Source organism: Somniosus microcephalus, chromosome 2 (genome assembly GCF_052327205.1).
Source record: "Somniosus microcephalus isolate GS21.2 chromosome 2, FLI_Smic_1.0, whole genome shotgun sequence".
NCBI classification, from domain to species: Eukaryota; Metazoa; Chordata; class Chondrichthyes; order Squaliformes; family Somniosidae; genus Somniosus; species Somniosus microcephalus.
The window spans coordinates 228,220,442-228,236,843 of NC_140988.1; the positions used below are offsets into that span (position 1 = coordinate 228,220,442).

General features: G+C 42.6%; 1 protein-coding gene across 3 annotated transcripts in view; it reads right to left on the reverse strand.

The window, feature by feature from the left end:
• Nucleotides 1-6,276: 6,276 nt before the first annotated feature.
• tec (tec protein tyrosine kinase) overlaps nt 6,277-16,402 on the reverse strand; it is a 422,823-nt gene continuing 412,697 nt past the window's right edge. For all 3 annotated transcript variants that reach the window (XM_085969866.1, XM_085969857.1, XM_085969875.1), the window contains exons 16-18: nt 13,921-14,039; nt 12,485-12,642; nt 6,277-11,089 (exon numbers count right to left, since the gene is read on the reverse strand). In XM_085969866.1, coding sequence (XP_085825992.1) covers nt 11,018-11,089; nt 12,485-12,642; nt 13,921-14,039 — 349 coding nt within the window. In that variant the 3' untranslated portion in view covers nt 6,277-11,017. The remainder of the gene's footprint in view (nt 11,090-12,484; nt 12,643-13,920; nt 14,040-16,402) is intronic.

Consider the following 16,402-nt stretch of genomic DNA (forward strand, 5'->3'; position numbering starts at 1 on the left):
GGGCGATTTTCCCACTGGAGGCGAGATGGAGGCAGGTTTCAGTTTGGATGGGTTTGAACCTCGCCTCCACTGATGGGAATATCTCAAATTTTTGAAACCTATGATTGGCCACTTGATTTCAGAGGTGTGGGATGCCCTTGCTCAATTAATGTTTTGGGACTGAAACTCGCCTCTGTTGACAGCACTTTTCAAGTCTGATTTTATGACTTCCTGCTCCCTTGTCTGATTCCACAGCCTTTCTGCATCTCCTGCACCACCTCCAACACCTTTTGAGAAACCACTATGTCCAATTCCAAGGCAAGGGCCTACCCGAGGCTCTCGGATGATGCGCTGCAAAAGTTGTTTGAGAGGGTGACAGCTAGCATGGAGGTGCTCTTCCACTCATCTCGGAGGAAGGGGCCTGCCAAAGAAACCAAGGCTGTGTGGGTACAGCTGGCAAGGGCTATAACCTCCAGATCTGTGTGCAGATAGGGAGACTGTTTCTGTGTATTGATGAAATGCCATCCCTGTTGGAAAGCATTAAAATGATTTGAAGCCAAAATGTTGGCGTTATGCCATCTGTTCTTTCGTCTTAGGCAGCTCCACGTTGCGGGCACCGCCACACTTATGTTGTCAGGTTGATGGCCTGAGTGGAAGGAGGCCAGAGAGTCATGTCCATTGTCAATGATGTCCTAGGATGGAGCGAAAGACATGTGCCAACTTGGGCAACCTATGCAAATCTGGCCATGATAAGTTCATCCCTGGCTAACCTGGGTAGCCATGTGCTCGTGTGCTGGCACTGCCGCTGGTCAATACACCAGCGCTCTGACCTCATCCTCATCTGAGGTCCATTTAGAAAGAAAACGAATGGTTCCCCTGCTGCTTGTAGATGCCTCCTTTGGGGAAGCGCTCATTGCAAGCGGGGAGAGGGTCTTCCAAGGAGGTCCCACAGTTGATGGAGTCAAGCTGCAGCACCTCCAACTTCGGAAGGCCTTCTAAAAGTGCTCAGAGATCTTTAAAGCCAGGGTCTGGCACCTGCAAGTAATCCTTGCTGCAATAAAGAATGTCTTGTTAGACCTGCAGCAGTGAGGAGGCCACCCACAAGTCAACCCACCAGAGTCCCAGAGAGAGGCTGAGTCCCAGAGAGACAGAGTCCCAGAGAGAGGCTGAGTCCCAGAGAGACAGAGTCCCAGAGAGAGGCTGAGTCCCAGAGAGAGGTGTGGTTTAGGAGGTGTGTGGATCATGCCGAAAAGGTGGAAAAATCACGAGGGCCTCTCAAAATAGGCTTAGAGAGGCCCTTAACGAGCATTTAAGGATCTTTAATAGCACAATGGCCAGCTGGAGGCGGGAGCGTTTCCCGACCTCCAAAACCATCACCGGCAAAATCCCATGGAGGCGGGTTGGAGGCAGGTTCCGAACCCAATCTCTTCGATTCTGATTTTCCCGCCTTCAAACCCGCCTCCTCCGACATCAGAAAATCGCCCCCTTTGTGTCTGTCTTCACGGAAGACGATGCAAAAAACTTTCCAGAAATAGTGGAGAACCAAGGATCTAGCGAGAATGAGGAACTGAAAGAAATTAGTATTAATTTTTAAAAAGTACCAGGGAAATTAATAGGACTGAAAGCCAATAAATTCCCTGGACCTGATGGCCTACATCCTAGGGTTTTGAAAGAGGTGGCTATAGAGATACTGGATGCATTAGTTGTCATTTTCCAAAATTCCATAGATTCTAGAATGATTTCCGTGGATTGGAAGGTAGCAAATATAACCCCACTATTTAAGAAAGGAGGAAGAGAGAAAACGGGGAACTACAGATAAGTTAGCCTGACATCAGTAGTAAGGAAAATGCTGGAATCTATTATTAAGGATGTGGTAACAAGGCATTTAGAAAATAATAGGATTGGGCAGAGTCAACACGGTTTTATGAAAGGGAAAACATGTTTGACAAATCTGTTAAGTTTTTTGAGGTTGTAACTAGCAGAATTGATAAGGGGGAACCAGTGGATGTGGTGTATTTGGATTTTCAGAAGGCATTCGATAAGGTGCCACACGAGGTTATTAAAAAAAATTAGGTCTCATGGGATTGGGAGTAATATACTAACATGGATTGAGGATTGGTTAATGGACAGGAAACAGAGAGTAGGAATAAACGGGTCATTTTCGGGTTGGCAGGCTGTAACTAGTGGGGTACCACAAGGATCAGTACTTGGGCCTCAGCTATTCACAATCTATATCAATGATTTGGATGAGGGGACCAAATGTAATATATCCAGGTTTGCTGATGATATAAAGCTGGGTGGGAATGTAAGTTGTGAGGAGGATGCAAAGAGGTTTCAAGGGGATATAGACAGGCTAAATGAGTGAGCAAGAACATGGCAAATGGAATATAATGTGGAGAAATGTGAAGTTATCCACTTTGGTAGGAAAAATAGAAAAGCAGAGTCTTTTTTAAATGGTGAGCGATTTGGAAATGTTGGTGTTCAAAGAGTCACCACCCTCTGTGTGAAGAAATGTATCCTCATCTCAGTCCTAAATGCTGATCCCTTATTCTGAGACTGGCCCCTGGTTCTAGACTGTCCTTGTACACGAAACACTGAAAGTTAACACGCAGGTACAGCAAGCAATTAGGAAAGCAAATGGTATAAGGGCCTTTATTACAAGGGCATTTGAGTATAAGAGTAAAGACGTCTTGCTGCAATTATATAGGGCCCTGGTGAGACCACACCTGGAGTATTGTGTACAGTTTTGGTCTCCTTACCTAAGGAAGGATATACTTGCCATAGAGGGAGTGCAACGAAGGTTCACCAGACTGATTCCTGGGATGGGGGGATTGTCCTATGAGGAGAGATTGAGTAGACTAGGCTTATATTCTCTAGTTTAGAAGAATGAGAGGTGATCTCATTGAAACATACAAAATTCTTACAGGACTTGCCAGGGTAGATGCAGGGAGGATGTTTCCCCTGGCTGGGGAGTCTAGAACCAGGGGCCAGTCTCAGAATAAGGGATCAGCATTTAGGACTGAGATGAGGATAAATTTCTTCACACAGAGGGTGGTGACTCTTTGAAATTCTCTACCCCAGAGGGCTGTGGAGGCTCGGTCATTGAGTATATTCAAGACAGAGAGCGATAGATTTTTGGATATTAAAAGAATCACGAGATATGGGGATAGTGCAGGAAAGTGGAGATAAGGTAGAAGATCAGCCATGATCTTATTGAATGGCGGAGCAGGCTCGAAGGGCAAAATGGGCTGTTCCTGCTCCTATTTCTTATATTCTTAGTTTAGAGCCTGGATCCCATAAAAGAACAAAGAAATTCAACAACTGTCACAGAACTGTATTGATCTATAGGGGGCAGAACAGAATGTCTTGAATTCATAAACAGCAAGTTCAGCTTTCACAGGAATTTTTTGCCCAATTGCCCAACGACATTACAGGAGAAAATTTCTGCAGAGTTCTCTGCCCGCCATAGAAACATAGAAGATAGGAGCAGGAGTAGGCCATTCGGTCCCTCGAGCCTGCTCTGCCATTCAATGAGATCATGGCTGATCATCCAAATTCAGTATCCTGTCCCTGCTTTCTCCCCATATCCCTTGGTCCCTTTAGCCTTAAGAAATATATCTAACTCCTTCTTGAATATATTTAATGAATTGGCCTCGACTGCCTTCTGTGGTAGAGAATTCCACAGGTTCACCACTCTCTGCATGAAGAAATTCCTCCTCATCTCTGTCCTAAATAGCTTACCCCTTATCCTTAGACTGTGACCCCTGGTTCTGGACTCTCCTGCCATCGGGAACATCCTTCCTGCATCTAGTCTGAGTAGTCCAGTTAGAATTTTATAAGTTTCAATGAGATCCCCTCTCATTCTTCTAAACTCTAGCGAATATAAGCCTAATCGACCCAATCTCTCTTCATTCGTCATTCCTGCCATCCTAGGCATCAGTCTGGTGAATCTTCTCTGCACTCCCTCCATGGCAAGAATATCCTTCCTCAGACAAGGCGACCAAAACTGCACACAATACTCAAGGTGTGGTCTCACCAAGGCCCTTACAACTGCAGCAAGACATCATTGCTCCTGTACTCGAATCCTCTCGCTATGAAAGCCAAAATACCACTTGCCTTCTTAACCGCCTGCTGCACCTGCATGCTTAACTTCAGCGACTGGTGCATAAGGACACCCAGGTCTCGTTGCACTTCCCCTTTTCCCAATCTTTTGCCGTTCAGATAATAATCTGCCTTCCTGTTTTTGCCACCAAAGTGGATAACCTCGCATTTATCCACATTATACTGCATCTGCCATTCATCTGCCCAATCACCCAAACTGTCCAAATCATACTGGAGTTTCCCTGCATCCTCCTCACAGCACACACGCCCACCCAGCTTTGTGTCATCTGCAAACCTGGAGATATTACAGCTAGTTCCCTCATCTAGATCATCATTAATATATATTGTGAATAGCTGGGGTCCTAGCACTGATCCCTGTGGTACCCCACTAGTCACTGCCTGCCACTCGGAAAAAGACCCATTTATTCCAACTCTTTGCTTCCTGTCTGCCAACCAGTTCTCTATCCAAGTCAATACCTTACCCCCAATCCCATGTGCTTTAACTTTGCACGCTAATCTCTTATGCGGGGCCTTATAAAAAGCCTTCTGAAAGTCCAAATACACCACATCCACTGGTTCTCCCTTATCTATTCTACCAGTTACATCCTCAAAAAATTCCAGTGGATTAGTCAAGCATGATATACCTTTTGTAAATCCATGTTGACTTTGTCCGATCCTGTCGCTGTTTTCCAAGTGCTCTGCTATTACATCTTTTGTAATGGACTCTAGCATTTCCCCCACTACTGATGTCAGGCATACCGGTCTATAATTCCCCGTTTTCCCTCTACCACCTTTTTTAAATAGTGGGGTTATATTAGCTACCCTCCAATCCATGGGAACTGTTCCAGAGTCTATAGAATTTTGGAAGATGACCAGCAATGCATCTACTATTTCTAGGGCCACTTCCTTAAGTACCCTAGGATGTAGATTATCAGGCCCTGGGGATTTATCGGCCTTTAATTCACGTCAATTTCCCTAACACCATTTCCGTACAAATACTGATTTCATTCAGTTCCTCCCTTTCATTAGACCCTATGTTCCCAGACATCTCTGGGAGGTTATTTGTGTCCTCCTTTGTGAAGACAGAACCAAAGTATGTATTTAATTGGTCTGCCATTTCTTTGTTCCCCATTATAAATTCCCCTGATTCTGACTGCAAGGGACATACGCTTGACTTCACCAATCTTTTTTTCTTCACATATCTATAGAAGCTTTTACAGTGAGTTTTTATGTTCCCTGCAATTCTAACCTTTTGTACATCCTCCCCTACTCCTTATACCCCACCATTGGCACCCAGGCCTTCAGCTATCAAGGCCCAAAGATCTGCAATTCCCTCCGTTACCTTCTCCACCGCCTGCTCTTCCTTTAAATCCACCTCTTTGAGCAAGCATTTAGTCATCCCTCCCAATATCTTCTTTGGCTTGGTATAGATTTTCATCTGATTATGCTTCTGTGAAACACCTTGGGATTCAAATGCAAGTTGTTGTTTCTATTGGAGTAAATCTGCCTCTGCTGGAGATTGCATTACTGGTGGGTGGGGGAAGGGGGCAGCAAGGGGAGTGATGGTTTGTAGAAGTTACACAGCGACAGTAAAGCAGAGGCTCATGGACCAGCTGGTCTTTCCCGGTTCCCTTTTATATGTTCATATATGTGTACTTCTCACATAAAAGGTTGAGAAATACCATTGACGGCCAAATGAAAATTATGAAACTTCAGCCTATTTCTGACAGGAGCTTCCTGCACCCGACATAAATGTGACTGAAAAAGCAATTCCAGCATAACTATTTCTGACCACATTTCTGTTCTGATATGAACCAATTGTACCTGTTGATGAGGTGCAAGGGAGCCAAAATCAACCCAATAGTGTTTTATAGCCTATTCAGGGATACAGTAATTTGCTCCATATAGTTATATATAATAGTTATTCTACACATCAGTTATGGGATTTTATATGCTAGAATTTACACTGTGTAGCTTTTATCCAATGGGGAATAGTGATGTCTAAATGTTTGTATGACTAATACTTCTTGTGTATGCAGAAAATAAAAATCCAATGAGAATGCTAATAATGTACAACCTGTTGGAAGGAGCAACTGAGCTGCGCTCTTTGTAGCAAGGGAATATTATTGTTGTGGTAGACTGCAATTTCAAAATCCTGTTGTTCATTAGCAAAGCACAAACAATTATACATTCTGCATTTAATTGTATTTATTTGGCTTATGTACAAGGGCAAAAAGGTGGAAAAAAATGCAATATATCTGGAATTTCCATTTTTTTGTTGTTAAATAGTTGAGTGTCATTACCAGCAGGAGCAGCAGAAAAATACAATGTATTGTACTCATTACAAATGTTAATCACCTAATTAGAAAACTAAAATAATTGAATATATTCATGACTGATCATCCCTGGGCCAATTATTTTCTGAAATGTACACATTTTTGATTACTGTATAAGTAGGAAATTAAAATGCATGAGAAAAGAATTAATCTTGATGTATATGCATTTCCCAAATCATATTTGTAAGTGTTACATTTCTAACAACATTCTAAAATGTTTTTAATACAATATAAACAAAATTCTAATTTTATTTCATACAATATAAACAAAACTCTAAACTTGAAGGTCTAAACTAAAATTGTTCTCTTACAGTAATGCTTTTCTAGTGTTGGAAAGATACACATTCACTCTTGGCTTGTTAATCAATTTTAACAATAATTGAACATTTAATAAATATTATAATACAGTGCAGGATCATATATATGTATTTTAAACTGTTTTGATCTCCCCATCATTTAGGTATTTCCCCCAACTTTAGGTTCCATGCCCACGGCAATGCCGAGCCAACAGGAAGGACAATCAAGGGACGTCCTCTAAGCTCTCTACTGGAACCTCTGGGAGAGTTTGTGAGAACATCTCAGATTACCTCACTTCCTAACTTTCCCTTTCCATGAGTTGTTTACATGCCCTGGCTGAATTTTGTAACTTGTCCAGAAAGGAACTGAGAGTGCAAATATAAGCCCGATTCCTCCAATGTACAGCAATGCGTTAGTGTACCAACTTGCTATGGCCACCTGACTGCTAACTAATTTCTTATTATTATTTTCTGGTGTACCTGTGCCATTTTACCATAAAAACACTGGGCTGGATTTTGCCAACCTCGGCGGGTCCATTGCGGGCCCTGGCCTTGCTGCCGGCTTCAGCCCGCTGTCCAAAATGATTTTCCCCTGATTGGGCTTATTAAGCCCGCCCAGCGCATTTGCCGGCCAACTGAAGGAAGCGGGTCTGATGATGTAATTTGATGATGGGTCATCAGCCGATTTCCTTAAAGGGACCATTCGCAAATTTATTTTGACATGTGTGTTGTCAGTGTTCTACAGAATTGAGGTGCTGCAAACACTGACGAGCACTGCACAGAGGTGCAGGGCTGCACCCCGGCTCACCCATGACTCCCTTCATATACTTATATATGGAGGGAGTTACAGCACACAGGGAGGTCCTCTTCCCTTCCAATCGGCGGAAGAGACCTCCCCAGGAGACCAACGCAGCTTGGTTGCACATTGCACAGAAGGACACAAGCAGGGCTGTTGTCAGGGGGACCTGGCTGCATTGGCGCAAACCTTTCAATGATCTCAGTAGATCACGAAACGTTACTGCAAAGCCACACTCAACCTCATCTGCTATGCCACTCATCAGATCCCCGTCACTCTGCCTTCCCTACCCTACTCCTGCACATCCTTACACCAACTTACCTTGCACCTCCACCCATCCCCTCTCTATCTACATTATCACTTCCCCATTTCACTAGCCACCCCTCACACCCACCCTCATCCTAGTGCAATCATATCAACTAACAACACACAAGGGTAGGCACTTGGGTGTTTTACGCAATGTTCATGTAAAGTTTCTGTTAATGTGGTGTCAAACATTGAAACCTTTATTTTGAACACTTTGCATTCTTGGACAGATTTGTGTGCACCTTTGGAAGTGGCTTAGTGAGTTGCAGTGAATGGTGAGACATAACGGTACCCCCCGCAATGGTGATGAGTGTGAAAGGAATGGCTTAGGCATTGTAGGGATGCTTTATGGTGTTGGTGTGGGGTGGTGCCAACCTGGCGCATCATGTGGCAGCCATATGGGTGTACAGCATCAAGTGAAGTAAATGTGCAGCAATGTGGTCAGGTGCTGATGCCCTGTGTCCTGTGCAACATCAGTTGATTGCGGAGAAGGTTGGTGGTGTTGTTGGTGCTGCTGGTGTGCCTGGTGCTGCTGGTTTTGGGGCTGGTCGTGGTCAGATTCTGAGGACCAAGGTGAGACAGTAGAAACGGTACCCATTCTGATGTAATAGATGGCAGGTGAACTTGAGATGACAGAAGCGATGTCAATGGTGAGAGAGGTTGTTCCAATGAGGTGACACTGGACAGAGAGTTTGCTTCAAACAGTTGCAACCTGCATAAAGCTCAAACTGTCTTCCAAATGCAGTGAGCAACAGCTTCTGAGCTTGGAAGGTGAACAGCTGTGAGATGGGAGCTTTTATAGCACATTTGCAGCTGTCAAGTAATGAGTAATGAAATGATTCCATGGCCACTCAACTCCTGCCCTGCTTACCTGACGTGATCCCCGAGCAGTGTGGACCCCGTGGGTGACCTGGTAAACTCTGAAGGTGAGCTGAAAATAGTTCCTAATGCTCTGTTAACAAGGTCATAATAACCTTAATTGCCTCCCCCGCCGCTGCGTGTTGGATCTGCTCAGCATTGACAGACCTGACATTTGGGAAAGGCGCGTCCCGACCCACTGTCAAAAAAAAAACATTTTCCCACCCGACCCATCACCGATCGCGCCCACTGACCCCCCAGAAAATTCCCCTACAAAATTTCTGTTGGTCAAACGGTGATATTTTCTCATTCAATGGCTAAATCAGAAAAGCTATTTGGCCAATGCACATTCTGGGGCCATGATACTGCTCTGCTCACTAAGTGGAATGGAGTGGGAATCCTAATTGACCTCTGACCTGCACTCCTGATGTTGCCAATATATATGAGGTCAGGGAGGGCGCACCTTATTTAAATAAATTTGGTGGCATCTATGCCAGTATGGGTGCATCATGGGCACTCACTAAAGAGGGGGGGTGGTGGAAAGATGCAGTACCTGACAGATGCTGGGGGGGAAGTGCGTGGCAGAAACTGGTGTGACTGCCTGAGAAGTACAAAATAAGTAAAAATCGACCCCCTTTATAAGAGGCTCAAATTTGCTTGCTGCTGCCTTGATTCTTCTTGGTATTCCCCTGTGGGCTGCACTCATACTTCCAGTGTCCAGATCACTGGGCACTTAGGAAGTGGGAGCCATGGGAACTCTCCATCAAAATACAAACATGATAAATAGGTCCACTGAATGTTTACACCCTGTAATAATAATAACGCAAATCATATCATAATATACAGTACCGTGCTTAAATTATAAACTACTTAATTTTGTATTTATATTGCAACAAATCTACCTACTCTGCCTCATCCTCTTCTGTCAATAATTTTAACTGCTAGAATATTTTGATTCAGTGGTTGTATGTTTTTTTTTACTGCGTTATGGTGATTTTTACCAGAAGCTCCATATTTGCACGGGGCACCTGACAGGGCACCCCAACGCCAAGAGAGGTCCCATAGGCCCATGTGCTAATCCGCTCCTGGGACTACCGTGCTCTTGCCCCTGCTGGAAATCCAACTGACGTATTCAGGTCAGAGTTTCCAGGTCACCCTTAATTTTCCACCCCCACCAGTTTTGCAACAGCATTCTGCCATAAGTTCCGAGGAAAGTCAGGCTTTCTAATTTTGAAAGAGATAGTTCTAACAATTGAAGCTTTCCCCATTAATTACTTTTCTTCATAAAACCTCGTTACAGATTGGTCTAGTTCGCCACTGTTAATTATATATAAATCTACAGTTGTCTTCCTACTGCTCAAGAAAGATGTTGTGAACTTCTGATAGAAAACTGAGGCTTTAAATTTGGGAGAATGGCTTGACTTTCTCGTCAGATCATCTCAAATGAAACCAAATCACCTTTTCTTTTGCTGGGAAATATTTTCTGTACCATACAAAGAAAATGCTGGAAATCTGAAATGAAAAAGGGCAGGTTATCATTTCAGATGTAGAATGGGTCTGATGAAAGGACATCAGAAACCTTAATCTATTTTATTTTATTTTCAGTTGCTGATGGATTGATGTGTATTTCCTTCATTTTTTATTTCTTTGCTGTTGTAAGACTTTGAACCACTAGTAGATTAATAAATGTATACAAATTAAGTTGGATTGTGGGTTGCTGCTCTAGTTGTTAAATAAGAGCTATCAAATATGGTCTATGTCACTCAGCAATTCAGATAATAGTTTAGTAATTAAAGGAGATTATGTGGCATAGTGTTATAGAATGATGTTATCACATTACTGGAATATGGGAGAAAATCCAGCTCAGGCAGAGACAATGTGCTGCTCAGAATCTGAACAGCAAAATATTTTTGGCAGTCTCATCAAATTTATAGTGGGCAGGTGTAGACAATGGATTAAAAATTACCCTTAAGGTATGGAATTTGCAATGAAAAAAAAATCTCATCAAACAATGGTGGTAATTTAGGATCCGTTTCAATGCAGACAATCGATATCGTGTTATGATTCTGCCAATCTAGATTGCACAAAAGATGATATCACAGAAAACGGACATCCTTCTCAACAAATAAGTACATTGATGTTTAAAATAATATGACGAATGTGCATCTGCATCAACAGGTAGTCTTTCTCAAGTGCATAATTACCATACTGCCATTCAGATACACACAAAGCTTACACTTGATGTTTTGAATCCAAGAGAATCATCTAAAAAAGCTTCTGTCATAATACAGAACAGGATTTGCAGCATTATTTCAGGGAGTCCATAACCAACCACGAGAGTCACTTTAACAGTCAGATTCCATTATTTGATTAATCATTAGCAATAAGTGTGAAAAACATGGTCGTCCCTCTGCTTTCTGAAAAGAGAAATAATGAAACAATAAGTTAGCAAAATAATTAAAAAATCCAATAGATTGAAATTGCATTTATTGACCAGAAACTGTATTAAACAAAGTTAACATTTTCTCCTCTCTTTAGCACAGTTCCAGAAAACCATTATTTTAATTGTGCTTTTTGCGAGAGTGGATGTGTTATGAGCAGTGCTGTTTTTGTACTAGAAATAATTTCAGCCTTAGATTTAGGTTGATGTTTTAAACCCGTCAGTAGCCAATCTAGTGTAAACTGCACCAAAAGCAGAAAATCCTGGCTCAGCTATCTAAAAATAAACCGAACAGAACACACACCCTTCTCTGCAAAACCTAAAGCCAACACCAATTCTGTGATTATAAATATAACCAATAAAAAGTAATATTGGCTAACTGCAAAGCCCACTGCAAGAACTGCACAATAACACTCATCTCCCTGCCTGCATTGGCTAATGAATGTTAATACTGGGAGTTCGGTACAGTGGAATGCTGTCTTGGTTCAGATCACTAATTCCGCATCAGACATGGAATTAACACATTTCTATTATTCTCCCCAATCCTGTACGAGCATCTCATAATTGACTTTGGACACAGCACATACGTTAAATTAGCTTCCTTCCTTTCACTGTTCACTAATATCCAGAAGAAATTTGGAGTCAGGGAAATTCTCAGAACACTAAACCACTAAAATAGTGCTCTCTCCCCATGTTGAACTATTGTTTATTCAACTAACCTTTTGCTAAAATTAGGAAAAAGAAAATATGGCCCTTTCAGTTTAAATTTTTACAGGGTATATTGCATCCTCCTTTAAATGTTGCTGTAGTGTATGTAACCGTCTACCTTTAAGAGACTATTGTATGTAACCGTTCACCTTTAAGAGAACTATTTTAGGTGTGGCACTACTTGTTTGGCTTCTGTATATGGTAATACCGACGGTGACCACACCGGTATATAAGTGCTGTGGCATGATTTATAGGGCAGATTCGCCCTGACCTTCGAATAGTAAAGTCCTGTTGTATGTTACTCCTGAAGTCTGTGTCGTAATTAACTGCACAACCCACAGACTTTACAGTTGCCAATTCTGTATTTTAAATATTACTTGTTTATAGCCATTGTTGAGTGCAACACAATTTTAAAATAGAATAATTTAAATATAGTGAGATAGTTATGGTTGCATGAAAAATAAATCACTTGTGATGCTGAGTAACACAGTTTACTTTTGCTTGTTGTGCCCATATTTTCTGATATTGGAAACCACAAACTACAACTAGCACTAGTGGATAAACAATAACTTGGGTAATTTATTGACTAATCTCAAAATTACTTCAATATAATTTTTTTTTGCTGTAATAGCTAAACATGATTAAAAATAGCATTAACACCAACCTCATGCCAGCACTGATTCATGATCTCATACACTGCTTTTGATGCTTGTTTTGGTCGATACAGTCGACAGCCAGCTGAAATGAAGTCAACCACCTCAGAATTTGTTTTGGTTTCAAATGGCATCTTGCCCTCGTTATAAACTTCCCACATCAAAACACCTGCACATTAAAGTAAAGGTTTGTTTTTGAAGTTACTAAGTGCAAATTAGTCTAAGATCAAATTAGCCACTTTATACATGAAAAATAAAAACATCATGGCAGAAAGAAGGTAGACCCAATTATACTGGGAAATAACTAACTTTTGGCAGCGGGTTCCTGAATTGGTTAGTTAGCTGTGTTTTCTGCTTCCCCCAAATGGTGAGAAAAAGGGTAGGTACATGGGGATATCCAGCATGAAATGGGCCAAATGTGTGTGGACCGGACATAATTTTCTTGTCCTTTCATCTCATACCATAACACGAAAGGGGTAATTTTCCAACTTTACGCTGCTGGTAGCGAGCCTCATCTGCTGGTACAGGAACATAGGAACAGGAATAGGCCATTCAGCACCTCGAGCCTGTTCTGCCATTCAATGAAATCATGGCTGATCTGAGAATATTGGAAATTTGGGTATGTGCTGTACACTATTTACTGATAATTTAAATAAGTGGTTAGAAAATCATGTGTATGAGCTCATGGCAGATGAAGCCCCTTCTGAAATAGTGCGAATTTGGAAAATGACCTTTAACTGTCAAAAATAAAATAGATTTACAGTAGGTAGGTGAAGTATTTGACTTTTTTGCCTGTGGATTTTATGTCAGGTATACAAACGACATAACACCTCAATTGTAAAACTTACATATTGAAACAAAGGACTTGCTACTGATGCCAAACATTGTGCTAATTCTCCTAATTGAAAACGGCAATTTTTCATCAGAGGTATTTTACAGTTTTCACACCCCCAAAAATATACTGCAGTCAGAATGATAAGGGGGTAGATATCCAGCCCTGGAGTGAAGTGTGGTCAGAGGGGTATGGTTCGTATGTTTATTTTTAACATCTAGAATGCTGTGCAAACCTGGAATATATGATAAAGGAAATAAAAGTCAGCTTTTACCTTTGCTAATTAAATTAGAAGTACAAAAGGAAGAAATAAGGCACAGGCCATCCTTCTGCTGAGGCCCCTTTCATCCTCTATCGATTCTATCTTTGAGGCAATTCTTGATTTTGGGTTTACTCAATATCATGAAAACTACAGAAAAATCTAGGAGGTAAATGTACGACCCACAGAGTCTCTATTTAACAAGTTGCAGCTGTTTTTTTAAAGCCATTATTGCTTTGTTTATAATGTTCATCTCAAAAATGGCTTGGAGTTATTACAGATCTTCCAAATGAATCTGAATGAGAAATATGTTTCAAGGTATCTGCTTGCACATATAAATTAAATTATTCTCTTACCGAATGACCACACGTCTGATTTACTGCTGTACTTAGAGTAAAGTAACACCTCAGGAGGTGACCATTTCACAGGAAACTTGGCACCTGAAGAACTAGTGTACTGATCATCCAAGACATACCTAAAGATGATGCAATTAAATAAAGTTATATATGTTAACAAATCATAGAAACTTTAGCACAGGAGGCCATTTGGCTCATTGTGAGCACATTGGTGCGAGCTCCACATCGAACCAATCCATTTCCCTGCTCTTCCCCCACACTCTAATAATTTCTCAAATCTTCATCCCATTGCCACTTAAATTTCACGATTAACATGGTATCAATAGGAACTTGTGTGAATGCATTACATATAATAACGCATGAAAAAATACTTCTAATCTTACCTTTTAGATTTTTTGTTCTAACCCTGTGTTTATGCTTCCTTGTTACTGATTCATTGACTGGTGGAAATAACATTTCACTATTTACAGTATTTATAAGGGGAACAGTAGCATAGTGGTTATGTTACTGGACTAGTAATCCAGAAGCCTGGACAAATGATCCAGAGACGCGAGTTCAAATAAATCTGGAATAAAAAGCTAGTATCAGTAATGGTGACCATGAAACTATTGGATTGTCGTAAAAACCCATTGGGATTCACTAATGTCCTTTAGGGAAGGAAATCTGCCGTCCTTACCTGTTCTGGCCTATATGTGACTCCAGAGACACAGCAATGTGGTTGACTCTTAACTGCCCTCTGAAATGGCCTAGCAAGCCACTCAGTTGTAACTAATCGCTACGAGAAACAATAATAAGAACAATACCAAATGGACCACCCAGCATCGACCTAGGCACCGGCTTCGGACACGACAATGGCACACCCAGCCCAGTCGACCCTACAAAGTCCTCCTCACCAACATCTGGGGAATTGTGCCAAAATTGGGAAAGCTGTCCACCGACTAGTCGAGCAATAGCCTGACATAGTCATACTCACAGAATCATATCATTCAGCCAATGTTCCAGACTCCTCCATCACCATTCCCGGGTATGTCCTGTCCCACCGGCAGGACAGACTCACTAGGGGTGGCGGCACAGTGGTATACAGTCGGGAGGGAGTGGCCCTAGCAGTCCTCAACATTGACTCTGGACCCCATGAAGTCTCATGGCTTCAGGTCAAGAATGGGTAAGGAAACCTCCTGCTGATTACCACCTACCGCCCTCCCTCAGCTGATGAGTCAGTGCTCCTCCATGTTGAACACCACTTGGAAGAAGCACTGAGGGTAGCAAGGGCACAGAACGTACTCTGGGTGGGGGACTTCAATGTCCATCGCCAAGTGTGGCTCAGTAGCACCACTACTGACCGAGCTGGCTGAGTCCTGAAGGAGAGAGCTACAAGACTGGGCCTACGGCAGGTGGTGAGAGAACCAACACGAAGGGAGAAACCTACTTGACCTCGTCCTCACCAATCCACCTGTCGCAGATGCATCTGTCCATGACAGTATTGGCAGTAGTGCCGACCGCACAGTCCTTGGGGAGACGAAGTCCCGACTTCACACTGAGGACACCCTCCATCGTGTTGTGTGGCACTACCACCGTGATAAATGGGATAGATTCAGAACAGATCTAGCAGCTCAAAACTGGGCATCCATAAGACACTGTGGGCCAGCAGCAGCAGAATTGTATTCCACCACAATCTGTAAACTCATGGCCCGGCATATCCCTCACTCTACCTTTACCATCAAGCCAGGGAACCAACCCTGTTTCAATGAACAGTGCAAAAGAGCATGCCAGAAGCAGCACCAGGCATACCTAAAAATGAGGTGCCAACCTGGGGAAGCTGCAGCACAGGACTACATGCATGCTGAACAGCGGAAGCAGCATGCTACAGACAGAGGTAAACGATTCCACAATCAATGGATCAGATCAAAGCTCTGCAGTCCTGCCACATCCAATCGTGAATGGTGGTGGACAATTAAACAACTAATGGGAGGAGGAGGCTCCATGAATATCCCCATCCTCAATGATGGCAGATCTCAGCACGTAAGTGCAAAAGACAAGGCTGTAGCATTTGCTATCATCTTCAGCCAGAAGTGTCGAGTGGATGATCCATATCGGCCTCCTCACAGAAGCCAGTCTTCAACCAATTTGATTCACTCCAAGTGATACCAAGAAATGGCTGAGCGCATTGAATATAGCAATTGCTATGGGCCCCGACAACATCCTGGCTGTCATGCTGAAGACTTGTGCTCCAGAACTAGTCGCACCTCTAACCAAGCAGTTCCAGCATAGCTACAATGTTGGCATCTACCTAACAATGTGGAAAATTGCCCAGGTATGTTCTGTGCACATAAAAGCAGGACAAATCCAATCCGGCCAATTACCGCCCCATCAGTCTACTCTCAATCATCAGCAGTGAGGGAAGGTATCGTCGGCACCGATGCTCAGTTTGGGTTCCGCCAGGACCACTCGGCTCCAGACCTCATTACAGCCTTGGTCCAAACAT